The sequence below is a fragment of the Oratosquilla oratoria genome, chromosome 11, assembly GCF_046742065.1.
Source record: "Oratosquilla oratoria isolate Oo_2021 chromosome 11, ASM4674206v1, whole genome shotgun sequence".
Classification (NCBI taxonomy): Eukaryota; Metazoa; Arthropoda; class Malacostraca; order Stomatopoda; family Squillidae; genus Oratosquilla; species Oratosquilla oratoria.
In genome coordinates this window covers 4,368,048-4,386,138 of record NC_134787.1, presented here as the reverse complement: position 1 = coordinate 4,386,138, position 18,091 = coordinate 4,368,048, and the positions used below count along the sequence as shown (strand labels likewise).

The window sequence follows — 18,091 nt, the reverse complement described above, 5'->3', positions numbered from 1 at the left end:
GCAAATTCTCAGCAATTGTCTAGCAATATATTAAAGTTAGTCGTGACCATTCAAAACCACATTTTCCTGGTAACTTTTTTCCGGCAAGCATGACCTCTCCCTCATATCCAGTGCTTTTTGTATCAAATGCTTATCATGCCATAATCATGGGCTACTATTATTTGTATGCAACAGTTTTCTATTGAATGTAATGCTTATCTAGAAAAAATAAATCTCATTAAAACAAATATGGGAAAAATGTGAACATCCTTACATGAGGAAAACAAAAGGGATATTGATTTAGATCTGTAACAAGGTTGGATGCTGAAAAAGTATATTAAGATAAAGACATTAACAGACAAACAGTTAAGTTAACAGAGTTGCCTTCATTTATGACGTCTATGCATTTTATGCATTATAAGCCTAAATATCGGTTGTTTTAAGTAACCTTGTTTAATAGATATTGTTTTATTTCTCTTACAGGTAAGATCACCAAAATGTCAGGAGGGCATGGCACTCTGTGCAAATGGAAGAATATGCAGCCAGGAATGCCTCCTCTCATGTACGGACGAGGGATTCTTCAACAGCCTGGCCCAGAAGTGCACCGGGGATGCTGAGACTAGTATGTACTGTGTTTATTTCTATTTTTAGTTCCCTGCCTCAGGAGCATCAAAATATTCACTTCCACTATATGCTTGTGACTTTTTTTTTTTTCTTTTTTTTTCTCCAGGCTTATTGTTGGTGTACTGAACTTGGGTTTCAGACTCTGTCCTTTTGTGCAAGTGGCATTATGTTTCTAGCAAATTTCAAAACTTTATTCAGCTGAGGGGACAGATTTGGGATGGACTGGCTTCTCAATTAAATGGGACTATCTTACCCTTACTATGTGAGCAGATTGGACAAATGATTGCTTTTCAATTTATTTTTCTACCAACTACCAGGTGATTTTATTTAACAGGGAAGCCCTCTGTCATGAATAATTTGAAACTGTGCACTAGTTTTTCCATTTAGTCTTGGACAACACTCCACTTTGCTGAATAAAATTGCATGGTGTTATCTAGAATAGAATCTGAACATTGGCTGCCTGTATGGAACACCTATGATATTGCAGTGCACTGTATTTACCTGATTGTACTAAATTAAATTGTAATATACTGGAAAATAGCTACGTTCATAATGCCCCATGTCTTTTTCTTCAAGGATAATATTTTATTTTTCAGTGTATACATCCTCACTACCAACCTTCACACTGCGTCATTTGCTCACTTTGTTGGTCGAATCCGAAGAACCAGTGTGGAAGAAAGAAACACTGAAGGAACCCATGATTCTGGAGGAAGGCGATGAACTTGCTATTGGGTGTGCTGCTCAGAGTGACCTAGGTGTAGGAAAGGCACTGGCCAGGGTAAGCTATGGGACTACTAACTTGCTTTAGGAATCTTAATAATCTCAGCCCCTTCAAAAGAACACTTGTTTCACACATCTTTTATAGCCAGTGCCAGAGAATTTTATACAGCTGATGAGTGGGCCTTCTACAAGAACAGGGTCAATTTAGGAAGGAAATCTTTTCATTAGATCTTTATCATTTCTGTGTCTGAGAAGAATAAATGTGAAGTTCTGCTAAAATTGCATTGACAGATAAAGATAGAGAAAGATAGATAGAGAGATACTGATATAACTTCTTTTGCAGCTATACACTCGCAATGCATCTTATTACAACTCCAAAGGGGACCAGACTTTTCTTGTTGGGAATGATGGTTCTCTGGGATCTGAAGGAGAACCGTTCAAGGTCAACCACCTATTCCGTGCCTTCTTCACCCAGTCAGTATGTATCTCAAATCCTTTGAATACAGTGATGCAATTTAATATATATTTCGTGCTTAGGAACCTGTAATTGGGTTTCTACAAGACAGATATTACAGAGAATCATGTCCCATCTGGCTCTCTTTAGAACCACTTAACACCCTTTTGCCCCAACTTCACTTTTTCTGGTCTTGGAGTCGCAGCGTCTACGTTGTGAGACCACCCCCCAACCCCAAGAGTCGGGGGCCAAACAGCGGCAACCAGCCCTGGCCATTTTTTCGGGACGGCTCAGACAGACAGTCTAGGGAACGACAACGACAACAACTTCACTTTTTCATATAAGGAGAATTTATAACCAGCATCTGCTCCTCTCTTCCTACTGTCAACCAATCAACCAATCAATAAATCTGTTGCTCTAGTTCTTTCTAGCAGGAGACACACAACATCCAGGAAATAGACATGGCTATTAGTTCAATCCATAAGTCAATCAATGAAGAAATTTTGTATTATTATCAGGAGTGGGTCAGTGAAGGACAGTGTAGTATTAGGTGCTCTGTGTCTTATGTGTGATTGTGTACCCTGTATTTACCTAGTTTTACCTAGTTGAATTATACAGGAAGGGAGCTATGCTCGTAGTGAGTTGCAAGGTATGATTTTCCAGCCAATTTACTTCTTACAGCAGAACAACATCCATATCTCATATACCACAGACTGTATTTTACCTAGTTGTATATGGGAAGGGAGCTATGCTCGTGGTGACCCATCTTTGTATCTTTCAACATCAAGTTTTTTCTTAAAATCTTGAATAGTGTTTGCACACACTGTTTCCTTATCTAAATTATTCTAGATCTCCAGCACTCTGTGTGGGAATCTATTTTTTCTTTCAGATCTTTTCTATAGTTATCCTTTTTGAGTTTCTTTTCATGTCCTCTTGTTTTTCCATTGTCACTTTTTAGTAAATCATTACTATCAAGGATTTCCATTACTTTCATAAATCTATAGATAGTCAGCAGATCACCTCTTTCTCTTATCTGCTCCAGTGTTGGTAGTTCCAATTTGGATAATCTTTGTTCGTATGTTAATTTGGAAAGAGCTGGTGCCAACTTTATTGTTGCTCTGTATTCGTTCTAATTTTTTTATATTCTTTTTAGTACTGGGTGTCCATAGTGTCGGTGTGTATTCCAGTTTTGGTGTTATTAATGTAACTAATATTTTTCTAATCATTTCTTCATCCAAATAGTCAAATAACACTTTCATTGACCTTAATAGGTTGAAGGTTTCTCCGCCTAATTTGTTTATATGTTTGTCCAGTGTCCTGTCTTTGCTGATTATTACTCCAAGGTCTCTTTCAGTGTTCACTTTTTGATTTCTTCTTCACCAATTTTATAATTTTTCATATTCTGTTTTTACTTTTTCCAAACTCCGTTATACTACATTTCTTGATATTGAAGTTCACTTCCCACTTTTGAGTCCATTTCCAGGTTTTGTCCAGGTCTAACTGTAATGATTCACAATCCTTCTCTGTTCTTACTTTAGTATTTTTGCATCATCTGCAAAGAAATTCATATAACACTCCACTCCTTCACCCATGTCGTTTATATATATGACAAACATGATTAGAGCCAGCAACGACCCTTGTTGGACACCATTTATTGTTTCTTCCCAATTCGAGTATTTGTCTCTAACTACTACCCTCATTTTTCTCCCAGTCAGGAAGTCTTCCATCCATTCCAATAATTTACCTCCGATGCCACCTATTGGTTCTGTTTTTCTTATTAATTTCTTGTGTGGTGCCTTATCAAATGCTTTTTATAGGTCTAGATAGGCACAGTCTGCCCATCTATCCCTTTCTTGTATTATTTCTATTAGTCTCGAATAGAAGCAGATCAGGTTTGTTGTACATGATCTTCCTTGTCTAAATACAAATTTATTTGGATTCACTATAGTTTTCTCCTCCAGATGTTTAACCCATCTACTTTTGATCACTTTTTCACATATTTTTGCTATTGTACTTGTTAGGGAGACAGGTCTGTAGTTACTTGGATTTTCCTTGTTAACTCCTTTATATATTGGTACAATATATGCATTTTTCCAGTCCTGTGGTACCTTTCCTTCTTTGAATGAGCATTTGATTATATTGTATATTATATCTGTTAACTCTTCTATGCATTCTTTTATTATCCAATTTGCAATTCCATCAGGACCATGCAATTTTCTGACATCAAGGTTTTTTTTATTTGGTTGGCGATATCCCTCATTGTTACAGTTATTTCCTTCATTGGGGGAGATTTCTGTCTCTCTATTCCCTTACAGTTGGGTGAGTTCTCAATTGTGAATACCAATTTGAAATGATTGCTCATAATTTCTGCCATTTCTTGTTCTTCTGTATATTCATAACTTCCCTGGTGCAATTTTTCTATTTCTTTTTTGTTTTTTAGGTTACCATTCACATATCTGTAAAATAGTTTAGGTTGTTCCTTGCATTTTTCTATTATTTCTTTTTCATATAGATTCTCTTTTCTTCTCTGTGTATTTTTAGATCATTGTTTCTTAGTTTGATGTATGTTTGCCATTTGCTCATTTTTTTGTATTTTTTTCCATTTTTTCCAGGCTTTGCCTCTTTTATCCTTTGCTTCACTACATTTTTTGTTGTACCCCTTCTTTATGTATACTCTTTCTTGGTTTTGTTGTGGTACATATTTGTATATTCCCTCATTATAAATTTCTTTTAGTATATTCCATTTCTCCTCCATCCTTGTTTCTTCCTCTAGGAATTTTTCTCAGTTTGTGTTATGAAAGAACTTTTTAAGTTTCTCAAAATTCATTTTGTTGTACATTGGTCTTCCTATTCTATGTTTCTCATTTCTTCTTAGGTCTATTTGCTCTTTTGGTTTGAATTCTATTAGTACATGGTTACTCTTTCCTATTGGTGTTTTGTCATCAATTCTGTCCACAATTTCAGTTCTGACATAAGTATTAAATCCAGTCTTAATGGTTCCTCAATGTTTCTGTATCTGGTATTTTCCTTTATCCACTGAGTCATTGTGTATTCAATGGTCATATCAAGCAACATGTTGCCCCAGATGTCTTCCCCACCCTTTATTGTCATTTCTTTCCAACATATTTCTTGTGAATTAAAATCACCCATAATTACTATATTTCCTCTTTCCTTCAGTATATAAGTCAATTCATACTTAGTATCTTCCAACAGTTTGGAATGATGGTTTTCTGTCCTGGACTGTGTTTTGGGGGGTACATACACTTCTACAAATTTTCTACTTTTCATGTGGTTGCTTTCAACTTTTATCATAATTGATTCTACAGTATATTGTTTTTCCTTCTGAAATCTTTGTCACATTTAAGTCTTTCCTAGTCAAAATAATACTCCCCCTCCCTGTTTTTCCTCTATTCTTCATCCAATAGTTGTATAGGCCTTGCCCCACAGTATTTGGTGGTAGATTACTTTTTTATTTAGTTTCCACTTTTCCCATTACTGTATATTTCTGTGCATAAGACGACCTTTGTATAAGACGAGGTACAAAATTAGAGCAAATTTTTATGAATGTATCTCATCGGTAGTATAAGACGACTGCTAAATTACAAATGTATCAAACCTACCGTACACAAAGAATTGTTTTGATTACGTTTATCAGCTGTTTTTTCCGCTTCTTCTCTTTTCTTTCTCATTACTTAACTGTATCCTTATACCAGATAAATTACTTACTGTATCCTTATAAATTCACAATAAATGAAATAACAAAGCAAATCATGTATCATGATTTTCTGAGAAAACATGTCAACTAACAAAAATTATTTGTTTACGTTCCTGGTTCAACTACTGTAATATATTTTTTCATTGATAAATAAACATTTTATGTACTGCAATCCAAATTTTTTATTTTCAGTCTTAAAAATTACTGAAAAGTTAGCGAAAGGAAAAGGTTGCTATGAACGCAACCAGTGCTCAATGTTTACATTTGTTCAGCTGTGTTAAATGTGTTTACATAGAGTACTTAAAAGTACCATAATTTCATTAATATAGAATTATTCCTTGAATTTATTAACAATTGCCATGTACTATAAAGATATGCCAATAATATATAAGGTAAATATGGTTTAATTACCTTTATTACCAGTTCTTATCATAATGTGAATCATTTCCTGTGAATCGGTGGTTATCGGCAGGCTAGCCTACCAAGTCATCTCACGTAGAATTCAAGGTCTGATTTTCATAATGGTAGTATAAGACGACCCCCAATTTTAAGGGGTGAATTTTTGGATTTTAGGGTCGTCTTATATGCGGAAATATACGGTATGTCTGTTTTTTTCTAATGCCAGATAGTCATTTAGTTCATTCAGTCCTGAAATAATTCCATCTATGTTGGGATTTCTCCCCGTCTTCTCCTTTTATGCAATGGGGGGACGGAGAGGGGGGTCGCCGATTTAATGAAGCGGCCTTGCTGTGGATGTGCTGTGTCTTGCGACACTGCTTCTGACCCAGGGCAGTGGACAAGGTGCAGGGATGACCCGTCATCCAGGAGGTGCTAAGATAAGAGGGAGGGTGGAGGGGTGTGGAGTGTATTCAGGGATGGAATGGGTGGAAATGATTTTATGCCTTTTCTTTTTTGGCTACCTCCCTTGTAAGGGGGAAAAAGCCTTGGTATATGTATGTATGCATGTATGTTCGTATAGGGTGATTTTTTTTTTTTCTTTCTCATATTTTTCTGTCTGCTTTGTTTCCTTTTTCCTGATATACCATTTTCTCAGCCTCAGGTCCACCACTTAAAAAAAAAAGAAAAAGAAAAAAAAAAATCAGTCATTTTTTTTTTTATTTGCTTCATTTCTAAGTTCCTTTTTTTCCCTTTATCACTCATTTCTTTTTTTATCCATATATTTTTGTGTTGTTCACTACTTGCAAGTTTTGCTCTTTTAGATAGTACTTTCTCTGCAATCATTTGTGGCCTAAGTTTTACTTTTAGTGGCATGTATTGTTTTTCTTTTGAGTATCTACCTATTCTTTATGTTTCTTCAATATCTTTATCTAAACTTTGTCTTTCCTCTTGAATCTCTTTCAGGATTTCTTTAGCAATCTCTTTTTCCTCTTTTTCTCTCTGATATCTAGGAACATCATGCTTTTTGATACCATAGATTATAATTCATCTTTTTTGTCCACTGTATCACTACCCAATTTGCCTTTCTCTTTTATCACTTGGATTATCGTTTCTTTAGCATTCTCCTTGACCTACTGCTCCACTATTTCTTTAAAAGATCATTTTTTTATTTTCCTGTTCTACTTTTCACTGTTTATTTCTTGGAAATCATTTTCATTTATCTTTTCTTCCATTTTCTCGGTCACTGCCTGTATTTGATCCTTCATCTCTTTCTTTAATGCCTCATTCATATTCATATTTTCATTTTTCAATCTTTTATTTTCTCCCTTTATCCTATTTAGTTCCATTTTCAACTCATCTATTTGCCTGTTATTTTTTTTCAATGGCCTTTCTTGATAGGGCTACTTCTTTGTATATACTTTTGCATTCACTTTTGAGTTTGATTATTTCATCTAACAATTCATTGAATTCCCTATTTCTTATATTTTTAAATGTGGGTTCTCTTTCCATATCTATCTCTCTATACATATTGATATTTTCCCTTTTGAATCCCCAAAAAAAACATTTCTATCAAACCTTGGTATGTCTTTGGGGTGTCATTCAGGCACATCTTTTTTTATATAACTCCAGGCGGTGACTCAATTATACTTACGTCTAGGCATCTTTCTGTTGGTTCTTTTTCCCTATGTCCTTCATTTTTTCCCTCCATTTTTTGTCACTGATCATGAAAAATAAAAATAAATAAAAATTCTAAGATGGTTACATCGTCGGTCACTCAAATTATGTATCTCCCTTCTTGTTTTGTGTAAACAACTAGGTAGGGGTTGGTTGGTTCCAAAATTGTTCGTCGGCGAATCACTAGTTCTTGGAACCCTGACCTTCTTATTCAAATTTTTATGTAGGACATAAACTTTGCCCACCAGTCTTTTTCACCGAACTATTTGAAGTACCCTACCAACCGGTGTTATGGTGAAGAAGGAAGAAGAATCGAGTGTTGTGGGGAGGGTTAGAAGAGGCTATATGGTTCCCTGGGTATTCTGGCTCATTTCTCACCTTCCAATTCAAAATCTTAGATTTGGTTAATTGTTTTTTAAAATCTCATACCCTCAGTGGTCCAGTTATGGTTTCATGGCACTCTGTGAGAAGCTGTCCACGCCTTTGGATTTAAGGACAACCCGCTTCAACATCACTGAAACTGAAGTGGAGCAACTCATCTATAGACACACTACCATCTTCACATTTGAGGTAAGGCTTCATGTCTGACATGATGAAATTGATTCATAATGTACAGGTACAACAGAACTAAGCTAATTATTCAAACAACCAGGCACACAGAGTCCAGTGCTGAACAAAGGCCTCTTCCGGCTTCTTCCATGAGTTCCACAATTGTGCCAACCTCTGCCACATCACCCCTACAAACTTATCTCATCTCCCCACCTGTGCATTTTCCTTCCCCAATACTGACCATCTTGCAACAGTCACTCAGTAATATGCTTGCTCTAGTGGCTACCCTTCTTGGAAACCTGACCTGCTTAATTAAATTTTTATTCCCTCATTGCCTCTACAATATCTTTCACTTCAGTTGGCTTTCTAATCCAGAAGAACATAAGAATGAAGGAGACTACAAGAGACCATAAGGCCTACACTGGCTCTCTTGTTGTCTTTTGTTGTTATTCTCAGCATTTAAATCCATGAATCATAGCTGGAATTCCACACTGATTGTAAACCTTGCATTTCACACATACAGGTATTCACTTAATTGTATTTACATCATTGTAGCATAAAGGAAGAGATTTATGTTCCTGAGGTCCTGTCTCTTATTTCCCAGTTATCATACCTCATTTTAAAGTCATATATAGTTCCAGCTTGTTTAACCCCTTCCATACGGTGCCGCACACGTAGGCGTCATGGGGACCGAGTGTATTCGCGAGGCGGCCATATCGGCGTCTTGATTATATTTATTGTAGTCGCCCCTCCATAATGACATTCTTTCTCATTCTTTTGTAATCGCATTTTCTATTGTTATCAAAATTCACGGGTGAAGAGAGAACGATCGATATAAGCGGTGACTATATTTTATGATGCGAGTATTATTACGACACGTCGTACGGCTGGCATTGGCTGCTGCCACCGAGATCTAAGTCCATGACGCCTACGTGTGCGGCACCGTATGGAAGGGGTTAATATCATAATGGGAGTACTTAAAAAAGTTTGGATTGTACTCATGATAGAGGAGAAGAGAGCAGTACTGGGCAATATAGATATGGAAAGTCTTAGAGAACCTGGTAACAGTTCCCATTCCCTCACTGCTATATTCTAAACTGAACAACTGGTCAGGACACAAATATGAAGGCCACACCCTCCCTTCTCTAGTATCACATATGATATGGATCCTCCTTGCCTCCACCATGGCCTAAAAGCACTCAGTGCACTCCCAAAATATATCAGACTTTACAGGCTGCTCAGTCAACAAATTTAAACTATCCAAAAAGATAATACAGACATTCATAACAATAACAAGAAATTGTTACATGGATCAGCATGCATTCAATTGCCTCTCAAAAGAATATGAACAGCTAGGACTGAAGATCTCGATGGCCAAGACCTGAGCAATGAGTCTGAGATGTGGGTATAACTCTCCTCCATTCTTACTCTTCAAAGCAATGTACTCACCTGGATACCCATATACCAATACTTGGGCATTTGGGTAAAGTCTAGGCTCTACTTTGCTCTGGGGGGGTCAGGCACCTCTGTGAAGCCATGAAGATGAGATTAAATCTCCTCAGGGCCATGACAAGGCCCTGGTTGGGTGCAGGGCACAAGGTCCTCCGGAAGTACAATATTAAAGCAGTACATTTGATAATGAAATATGCCACTGTGGCTCTCATCTTCTTCAAATCATGGGACAAGCTTGAGGTCCTCCAAAGCCAGACTCTCTGCACTATGACTGCAACTCCTGCATGGATCCATGTGGAGAATAGAAATGTGAGTTACTTCCCTTTGACCATGGGTAGAGGCTTTCTTCATGTCTTCATATCTTCTTGTTCAACTTCTAAGAGGCCCAAGGGAGAGTGAAATCATGGCCTCCCTTCCAAGTGCCCTGAACATCAAGGGAGACCCCAACAGTCACTTCTGGAAGCCCTCTGTGGTGCGCATAATCTGCGCCTTTGGACTCTGGGAACTGGTTTGGTGTGGAGCTCTGGACAGACCTCTCATCCAGACAATATCCTGCATCAGTTTCCAAAACTTCCACCTTATCAGGAGGAAGGCTGATTGTGACCCAACACAGTTATGGCCTATTGTCCTTGAGGCTATAAGGTCCACACCCCACACATAAGCCCATTGCACTACACTGACAGCTCTGTGGATCCCATCACAGGAGGATGTGGTGGGGCTTTTGTAACCACCAACATAGTGACCACATTATGGAGAGTGAGTGTCGGCATCTCCAAGGACCTGAATCACACCCTCTCTGTTGGACAAGGAGCAGTCATGATCCAGACTGACTCAAGGAGAGCTATTGATGTCATCTGGTCAGGTAAAAGAACGGATGACGTCTACTTACAAGGTTATCACACTGGGCTATTCTTCCCCCAACCTCCAAAACATTTTCCACCATAAAATCACTGTTTTTGGGCAATAAAAACTCTAATAACTATCTTTAAGTAATTCATATGAACTACCCTACTAAGTATTTCAGCAGGTTTGCCCCATTGTTTTTCGCTCATATTTCCGAAATAATCATTCACATCAGCATGGTATATTAGCACAGCCTAATTCACACCCTGCCCTAATTTTTGACGTTATAGTGCATTCACAAGTGTATTTAATTACGGTGTTTACTCTTAATATTAAGTGTGTCGTACCCGACACCCGTGAAGTAAATCGAACAAGTGAAGTTGGGATACACGAGGTAGTTTGTGATGACGTCACGACTTCACCTGTTTGATTTACTTCACGGGTGTCAGCTACGACACACTTAATATCAAGAGTAAATGTCGTAATTAAATACACTTGTGAATGCACTATAACGTCAAAATTAGGGCAGGGTGCGAATTAGGCTGTGCTAATATATTATACTGATGTGAATGGTTATTTCGGAAATATGAGCGAAAAACAATGGGTCAAAGCAGCTGAAATGCTTAGTAGAATACGCTTCCATAGCATGGTTACCAACAGTTAGCAAGACAAACACAAACAACTTTCAAATTTTATAGAATGGAATACTAAGAGTAATAACAGAATAAATCAAAACTACCCTTACTGGACATCTACATACAGAAACCATAGAACACCACATGGAATTGACAGGAACACAATTTTATGCTAGATCCCTGAGCATCACTCAACCATTACACTACATCTCACAAACACCACCAACAGAACAAAAATAAAAGATAGACCAGCAACATACTACTCAAACAACAATCTACCACCTATACCACACAAAACATCCACACAAAACACACACACACTCAGATCACTGAACAAGTCCTTCAAGACAGACCACCAAGCTCAATATATCACCAACAACCCCCAGACGAAATTCCTACAGATTAAAAACCCTCACACATCTGATAAGAACCAAACTGGCACAATTGTACTTAGGACACCATCCAGTATTGAAACATTATCAACAGAGAAATAGACCTGGCCACAGATTCAAACTGCCCATATGCACCCACCACACAAAAGACACAGAACACTACAATGCCCCACACTAATAATATCTAGACAACAACACAATATACCTTCCCTGAGTGATTTGTGAACTTGTCTGGAGGCTGTTGCCAGGTATCTGAAGGCTGTGGGTCTTCTGCATGAAAGACCAGGGGCAACAGTTTGACTGATTGATTAATTGATTGATTGAACTGGCATCCATTTCCAATACTTTGCCTTATCTGGCATTGTAATTTATCTTCCACTCTTGGCTCCAGACATATATGGTATCTAAATCAACCTACAGTCTTCCTTGTCTCTCACTCTCACTCTGTGTACATTAAGATATTTGACTATATAACCAGTGAAGAGGTAATTTACACCTATACCTATAACATAGGAGTGAATGGAGATTGGTTGCAAATGAATGAGGAAATGACAGCCTAAAGGGATGTTCCTCTTGTCTGTTCTATAAATTTCTTGAGTGGATGAAAGGGGATAGGGATGAAATATGATGAAGCATTGGGGAAATATCAGTTCTGGCTATTGGGCTTTGCTTTAGGAGTACTATTTCTTGTTTCATTGACTTTGACTCTCACAGTGAGGCAAGGGACAGGGATTGCCCTTCAGCATTGAGGTGCTAAAATGGAAAGGAGACCAAATGGGTTTTCAGATAGGTGTGAGATGGGTGGAAAGTGGGTGTATGCTTTGACTTGATCATCTACTTGTAAGTGGAATAAAGGCCTTTGGTATATGTATTTACATATGCCATAGGCCCATTCCCTCATAAATGAGCTTGACACATATCATAGTTTTTGTTAAATCTGGGAGAAATAATAACAATGGGATCTTATAAATCTGACTAGGTTCTAAACTTTAACTAGAGGAGTACATTTAGTTGAAATCATTATAGATATAGAATACACCCTTTAACCATGTGCATACAGACCACTCACCCAGTATGTATGTACACAGGTACTCGTGAATGGTGAAATAATTTCCACACTGCCAAGACTGGTCACAAGGTGCCAAGTGGCCATTGAAATCTATCCTGAAGAATTTATTTTGCGCTTTGCTGAAGAGGTCAGCTTTAACAAATCCATAACCAAGGTGAGAACTTGATCAAGGTGTTTTGGGTGTGTAAATTATTGGAACAATGTCCCAAGAGCTCAATATTAATAAAACAATTATTATACTTTAATTGATGTATGAAGTTATGTGGAAACATCAGACTATTGATCAGCTATGCCAGGAGGGTGACCTCTTATTACTACTGTGTTCATCTGCATGGTCTGACATGGATGAGTCCACCTGTGGAGAGTGTGTTGTCCCATGTCATTCAAACTCCAGTAACACTTGAAGAAATTATACAAGACACTATGTTATAAGGTTGATGAACTAACTCATTCAGTACTGGAGGTTTACCATAACTGAATTTAATCACCTGGTGTCAGCCAAAGTAGATTATATAAGATAAATACAGCAGCAAAATGGTAACTTTTACTGCAAATGATTTTTGGCTATAGCATGTGATTACCTAATAATTATGAATTATATCCAGTGGATGAACTCATGATGGATAATAGTACCACATCTCAGTTGGGGGTGCTGAAAGAAATGCTGGACAACTGGAGCATGAGACATTTCTTTTGGGCTACTTACCAGCTGAGCAGCAATAGTAGAATGACACCATCGCATGACTAAGTCCATCGCCGAGAGGGTGCTAATACCACTCATGGAGGCAGTCTTTTGGTATAATATGTCCCCTAGGTCAGGCCAAGGCTCAATTCCATAGAGAGTTTTATTTAAATATGATTGGCGACATCCCCAAGTAGAGCCAGGGCTACCAGCCAATACTAAAGAAGGCCTTGGCTCAGTACAGGTGGGGGAGGAAGTATGGGTGAAGCCAAAGGATGGTAAGTGGACGTCACAGTGGACGAGGGGGTTTGTAAAGGAGGTAAATTCACGTAACAACATCTCTGTTGAGGGAGTGCCGCAACATATCTTGGATCTTTGTCGTGTGGTGAGTGACAGAGAAAATGAGGAAGAGAGTCATGATGCAGTAGTGAATGGGGGAGTGATGCCCCAAAGATCCCAGTGCAACAGACATCCTCCAAGATGGCTGCAGGACTATGAAGTAGGAAATGAAGGAGATGAAGAAGACTGAGAATAGGTTGATCTCGAGATCAAGGGAGAGTGTAGAGTGAATGTGGTGCAGATCAGGGTGCGCAATTGGCACCCTTGGCTTGGGGTAAAAAAAGTCACAGTGTAAGAAGGAGCACCGAGGGCGTACAAAGGGGTTCGTGTAGTGTGTGTATGGAACGAGGGGAAGCAAATGGAACTTTACTAGGATTAGCTTTATTATAGGTAGTGGTTTTATGTAAGGTAGATGTAAGTGCATTGGGGGATTACAAAGTGAAGCAGAACCAACCAGAGAAATGGGAATCCACAGAAATCAGGTAAGTGATCAAAAAGACATACATTTAGTTATTGTAGTTGTTTATTCATTATTTCACACACACTGTTTGTTTTTCATCCTATACAGCAGTATGAGCTGTAGTTTAATTTTGAAACACTTTCTGAAATTGTCGATTTCTCGCTAAAACCTTTCCGATTTTGGAATTTCAGGTAAAGATTTCTTAATTGTATGCAATCTAATTGTCAAGTGATTTAAGTGGCTTAAGGAGGCTCTCTCTGCAATGAAAGGAGTAAATATATATTGATTCATCTTTTTACTGAATTTTACACTTAGTGTTTATTCTTGCTGCTGCCAGGCAATTTTACTCAGTTGGAGGAAAGTCCCTCTGTTAAAAAAAGATTAAACAGATCTTGAACATATCTTGATTAATCTTTTCAATTCATTTTATGACCTTAATGGTTATTGTAACTTTTGCTAAGTGACTTGATTTTATGCAGTTGAAAGTATCAAACTTATCTTGAGCATATTCTGATTAATCTTTTCACTGTTTGCAACTTAAATCTTTTACTTAATTTCATAATTTTAGTGGTTCTGCCAGGTGATTTCATTCAGCTAAGGGAAACCCTCTCTGCACTGAGAGGGGCAGGGACTAAGCAAAGACCCATACTATTATCTTTTTTTGTCTAAAGGTAGTATAAGTTCTGAAGCCATGGTCAGATCATGAATGTGAGATGAGGCACTCCCAACATTAACATGTTGCCTGTGTTCCTCTTTTCTGCAGGGCACCCCAGTGGCACTCATGTTCAACAAGACTGGTACCATTATTCATGGCTTCATTGTGGGTGAGTTAAAACAAAACTGTCTACCCCCAAAGATTGCACAGATGTATAAGCTGTTCATTTTAAGACTATCAAACTGGTTCCATCCAACATTTTGACAGGTTACTCAACAATTTGATAATGTAACCATCAATTGTTTTCATTGATGCTTAGGGTATCCCATCCTTATGGTATGTATATGTTGTGTTGTTAGTTCCATATATATTCACAACATCATTTATAGGACATTTCTTCCCAGAAAAGGTATGTTACTTCCTTTGTGTAGTTTATCATTCTATGCATGTTCAGCAGATTACCAAATCCTAACTACTGCCTATAATAAATAACTAAATTTTGTGTGCCATATAGTGCTTGCTTACATGACAAAAGACATTTTTTCTCATATAATACTGTAAATGCAGATAAAGTCTTTAAACAAAGAGCCCTCTCTCCTTATGAGGAAGGGCTGGCCAAATAAAATCACACACCCACTACATACACAATAAGATACTTCCTACCCAAGTATAATTATGAAAAAGATGTCCACACATTTACTAACAACCATTCAATCACTCAGTCAATTTGGGTAAATGCCACATTAGTGCATAGCAACCCATCCCCTCCAGTTTCGTGGATTCTTAACAAATTCCCAGGTAAAGCTAACAATCTTTTTCACAATTGAAATAGAGGAAGCTAAATTATATGTAAGATATACTTTATGTGCTTTACTTTTGATAATTATATATAATCTACGTGTAGTGGGATGAGAAAGGTACCTTTTAAGGGCCACAGACAGAACTCAAGAGTAGTGTTAAAGTTATTTATTTGTTTTCACACAAAGGAAGGGTATAATTAAATAAAGACAAATTCCCTTCTCATTAGTATAGAAACAAATTGAAGGCTGATGTTTGACTGATGTCTCCCTCAGATTCCGGCCAAAACTTCAAGTATGAGGTAACCATGCCCACAGAATCCCCCGGCCATTTCTCATTGACTGGCAAAATCTACAACTTGGTGAGCGAGCAGAGGCTTAATGATACTTTGCATGTCATACCCCCTTTACTCCAAGAAGAATGGGCCTTCACATGTGATTCACCAAAGGCTCTACCCCCTGGCGAGATCTCCTGCAATTTCAGTGCCATCAAAGAAATTCTTTATCCACCTTGGAAACTCAACCTAACTATTTCATTGGAAGGAGCACAAGGTATTTTGTCATTTTGCTTTTGAGCCATTTAGTGTTACATACAAACCAACCATTTATTATGGACTAATTGAGGGATAGGTGGATGTTGGTCTGAATATGGTCTTGATTGATTGAATTAGCATCCCATTTAGGTCTGGGTCACCAAATATCTTTATCTGGGTAATCCAAACAACTTAATTTAACTAAAGAAGAGGTTCAAGGCCTTGATTGATAGAGATTTTGTTTTATCCTGAATCAACCCTTTGATCAAATGAGTGTGTGTTACAAAGCAGAAGAAATTTTGTAGAACTCATCATATGAAATGTTACCACCTTTTCTTTCTCTACAGTTCACAAGGAGGAGTGGGACTTGAAAACAGAACCGCTAATCCAAGAGAAAAAGCCCTCACAACCTAGTAAGCTGATCAAGTGTATATTAACTAAGGCGGAAGTTGGTGACCATATCATTGTACTAAAAGCCTCGAATGAGGTGTCTGAAGCAGAATGGATGTTGCAGGTATTTACCTAATCACAATACAGGAAAGCAGCTATGCTTGTGATTTCTTTCTCTTAATATATAATAATCACACCCAATTTTCTTCCAATTCAGTAAGATGACACCCATTCAAATGTTCGAGCCTCAGAGGTAGATTCATTTAATCCAACTGTCAAAAATTCACACACTTATCAGATGCCTCTCCTGAGTAAAAGATTTGGTGAAATATGTCTACATATAATGCTGAACAATTTGGAATTGGGGACTATATAGGAAAAGCTGTGGAGCAGTCCTCTAAGATGCCCATCATGGCATTATAAATAACATCCTTGTCTAGAGATAAAATGATGCACAGTCAAGTATTCAATATATGTATATATATATATATCCCCATCTGGGGTATTGGCTGCATGTTATTGTGGCAAAGTAGCATGCATTTGATACTTTAGGGTCTATATGGGGCACCCCTACAGATCAGAGCCACACATCATTTTGTCTGTGATAGAGAAAAACTCTGTTCATAGAGAAATTATGACACTTTTATATTATGACTGTCCCTCTGTTATGCTGTCCCCCAACCCCTTATTACTGTCCTGTACAATTTCTCTGAATATTCGTTTCCTTTTTCACCTACCTACCCTGTGGTGGGGGCAAAAGAATACTACCACCAAGTATTTCCACTTGGATTGTAAGAGGCGAGAAAAAAAGGGATGGGGATTGGGACCAGGCATCCTTTTCCCTGTAGCCCCACAGGGGACATTTCTAAAAAAAGTAAAGGCATAAGAGTGTCTAGTTTTCCAACCAGCACCCTAAGGTTTGGGTCTTTTCATGTGCGTGGATGTGGTACAGATGAGAGTAAAAGGGAAGAAATAGGTAGTATGTTCGTGAGAAGAAAGATGGATGTGTTGGCATTGAGTGAAACTAAGCTGAAAGGGAAGGGCGAGTGTAAGAGGGAGGTTATCAGGAGTGAAGAGTGGGCGAGGGAGAGAAGGGGTGGCTATACTAGTAAGTGAAGAGATAAGTAAATGTGTAGTGGAGTAGAAGGAGGTTTCCTCAAGGATAATGTGGATGAAGGTGAAACTAGGAAAGGAGATATGGGTTTTTGTAAGTGCATATGGGCCTGATAATGAGAAGAGTGTAGAAGAAAGGGAGGCTTTTTGGATAGATTTAAATGAGTGTATAGAGGGCTTAGGGAGAAATGTCAATGTAATAGTACTGGGGGACCTTAATGCTAGGGTAGGAAATGAACCAATTGACGGAGTGATTGGGAAATGTGGAGTTCCAGTAAAGAATCGTAGTGGAGAGTTGATGGTGGAGATGTGTCTAGAAAGAGAGTTGATGATAGCAAATACAGTATTTCGGAAGAAAGTCAAGCATAAGTATACATGGGAGAGGGTGGTGGATGGAAGGGTGGTAGATAGAGCATTAATGGACTATGTTGTGGTAGATAGGAGTATAATAGGAAGAGTTAAGGATGTACATGTGCTAAGGGGAGAGGGTGGGGAAATATCAGATCATTTTTTGATGGAAGGTAAATTGAGTGTGGAGGATAGATGGAGAAAGAGGAAAAGGACAAAGGGTAGGGAGGTGCTTAGAGTGAACTCTTTAAATGAAAAGGAAAAGGAGA

At 38.0% G+C, this 18,091-nt stretch overlaps 1 protein-coding gene across 1 annotated transcript in view; it reads left to right on the top strand.

The window, feature by feature from the left end:
* The window catches only part of LOC143029930 (uncharacterized), a 69,776-nt gene that overhangs the window by 5,942 nt on the left and 45,743 nt on the right, over positions 1–18,091 (top strand). The window contains exons 5-12 of the mRNA XM_076193141.1: positions 463–601; positions 1,200–1,381; positions 1,667–1,801; positions 8,001–8,135; positions 12,525–12,659; positions 14,750–14,810; positions 15,715–15,990; positions 16,319–16,485. Coding sequence (XP_076049256.1) covers positions 463–601; positions 1,200–1,381; positions 1,667–1,801; positions 8,001–8,135; positions 12,525–12,659; positions 14,750–14,810; positions 15,715–15,990; positions 16,319–16,485 — 1,230 coding nt within the window. The remainder of the gene's footprint in view (positions 1–462; positions 602–1,199; positions 1,382–1,666; positions 1,802–8,000; positions 8,136–12,524; positions 12,660–14,749; positions 14,811–15,714; positions 15,991–16,318; positions 16,486–18,091) is intronic.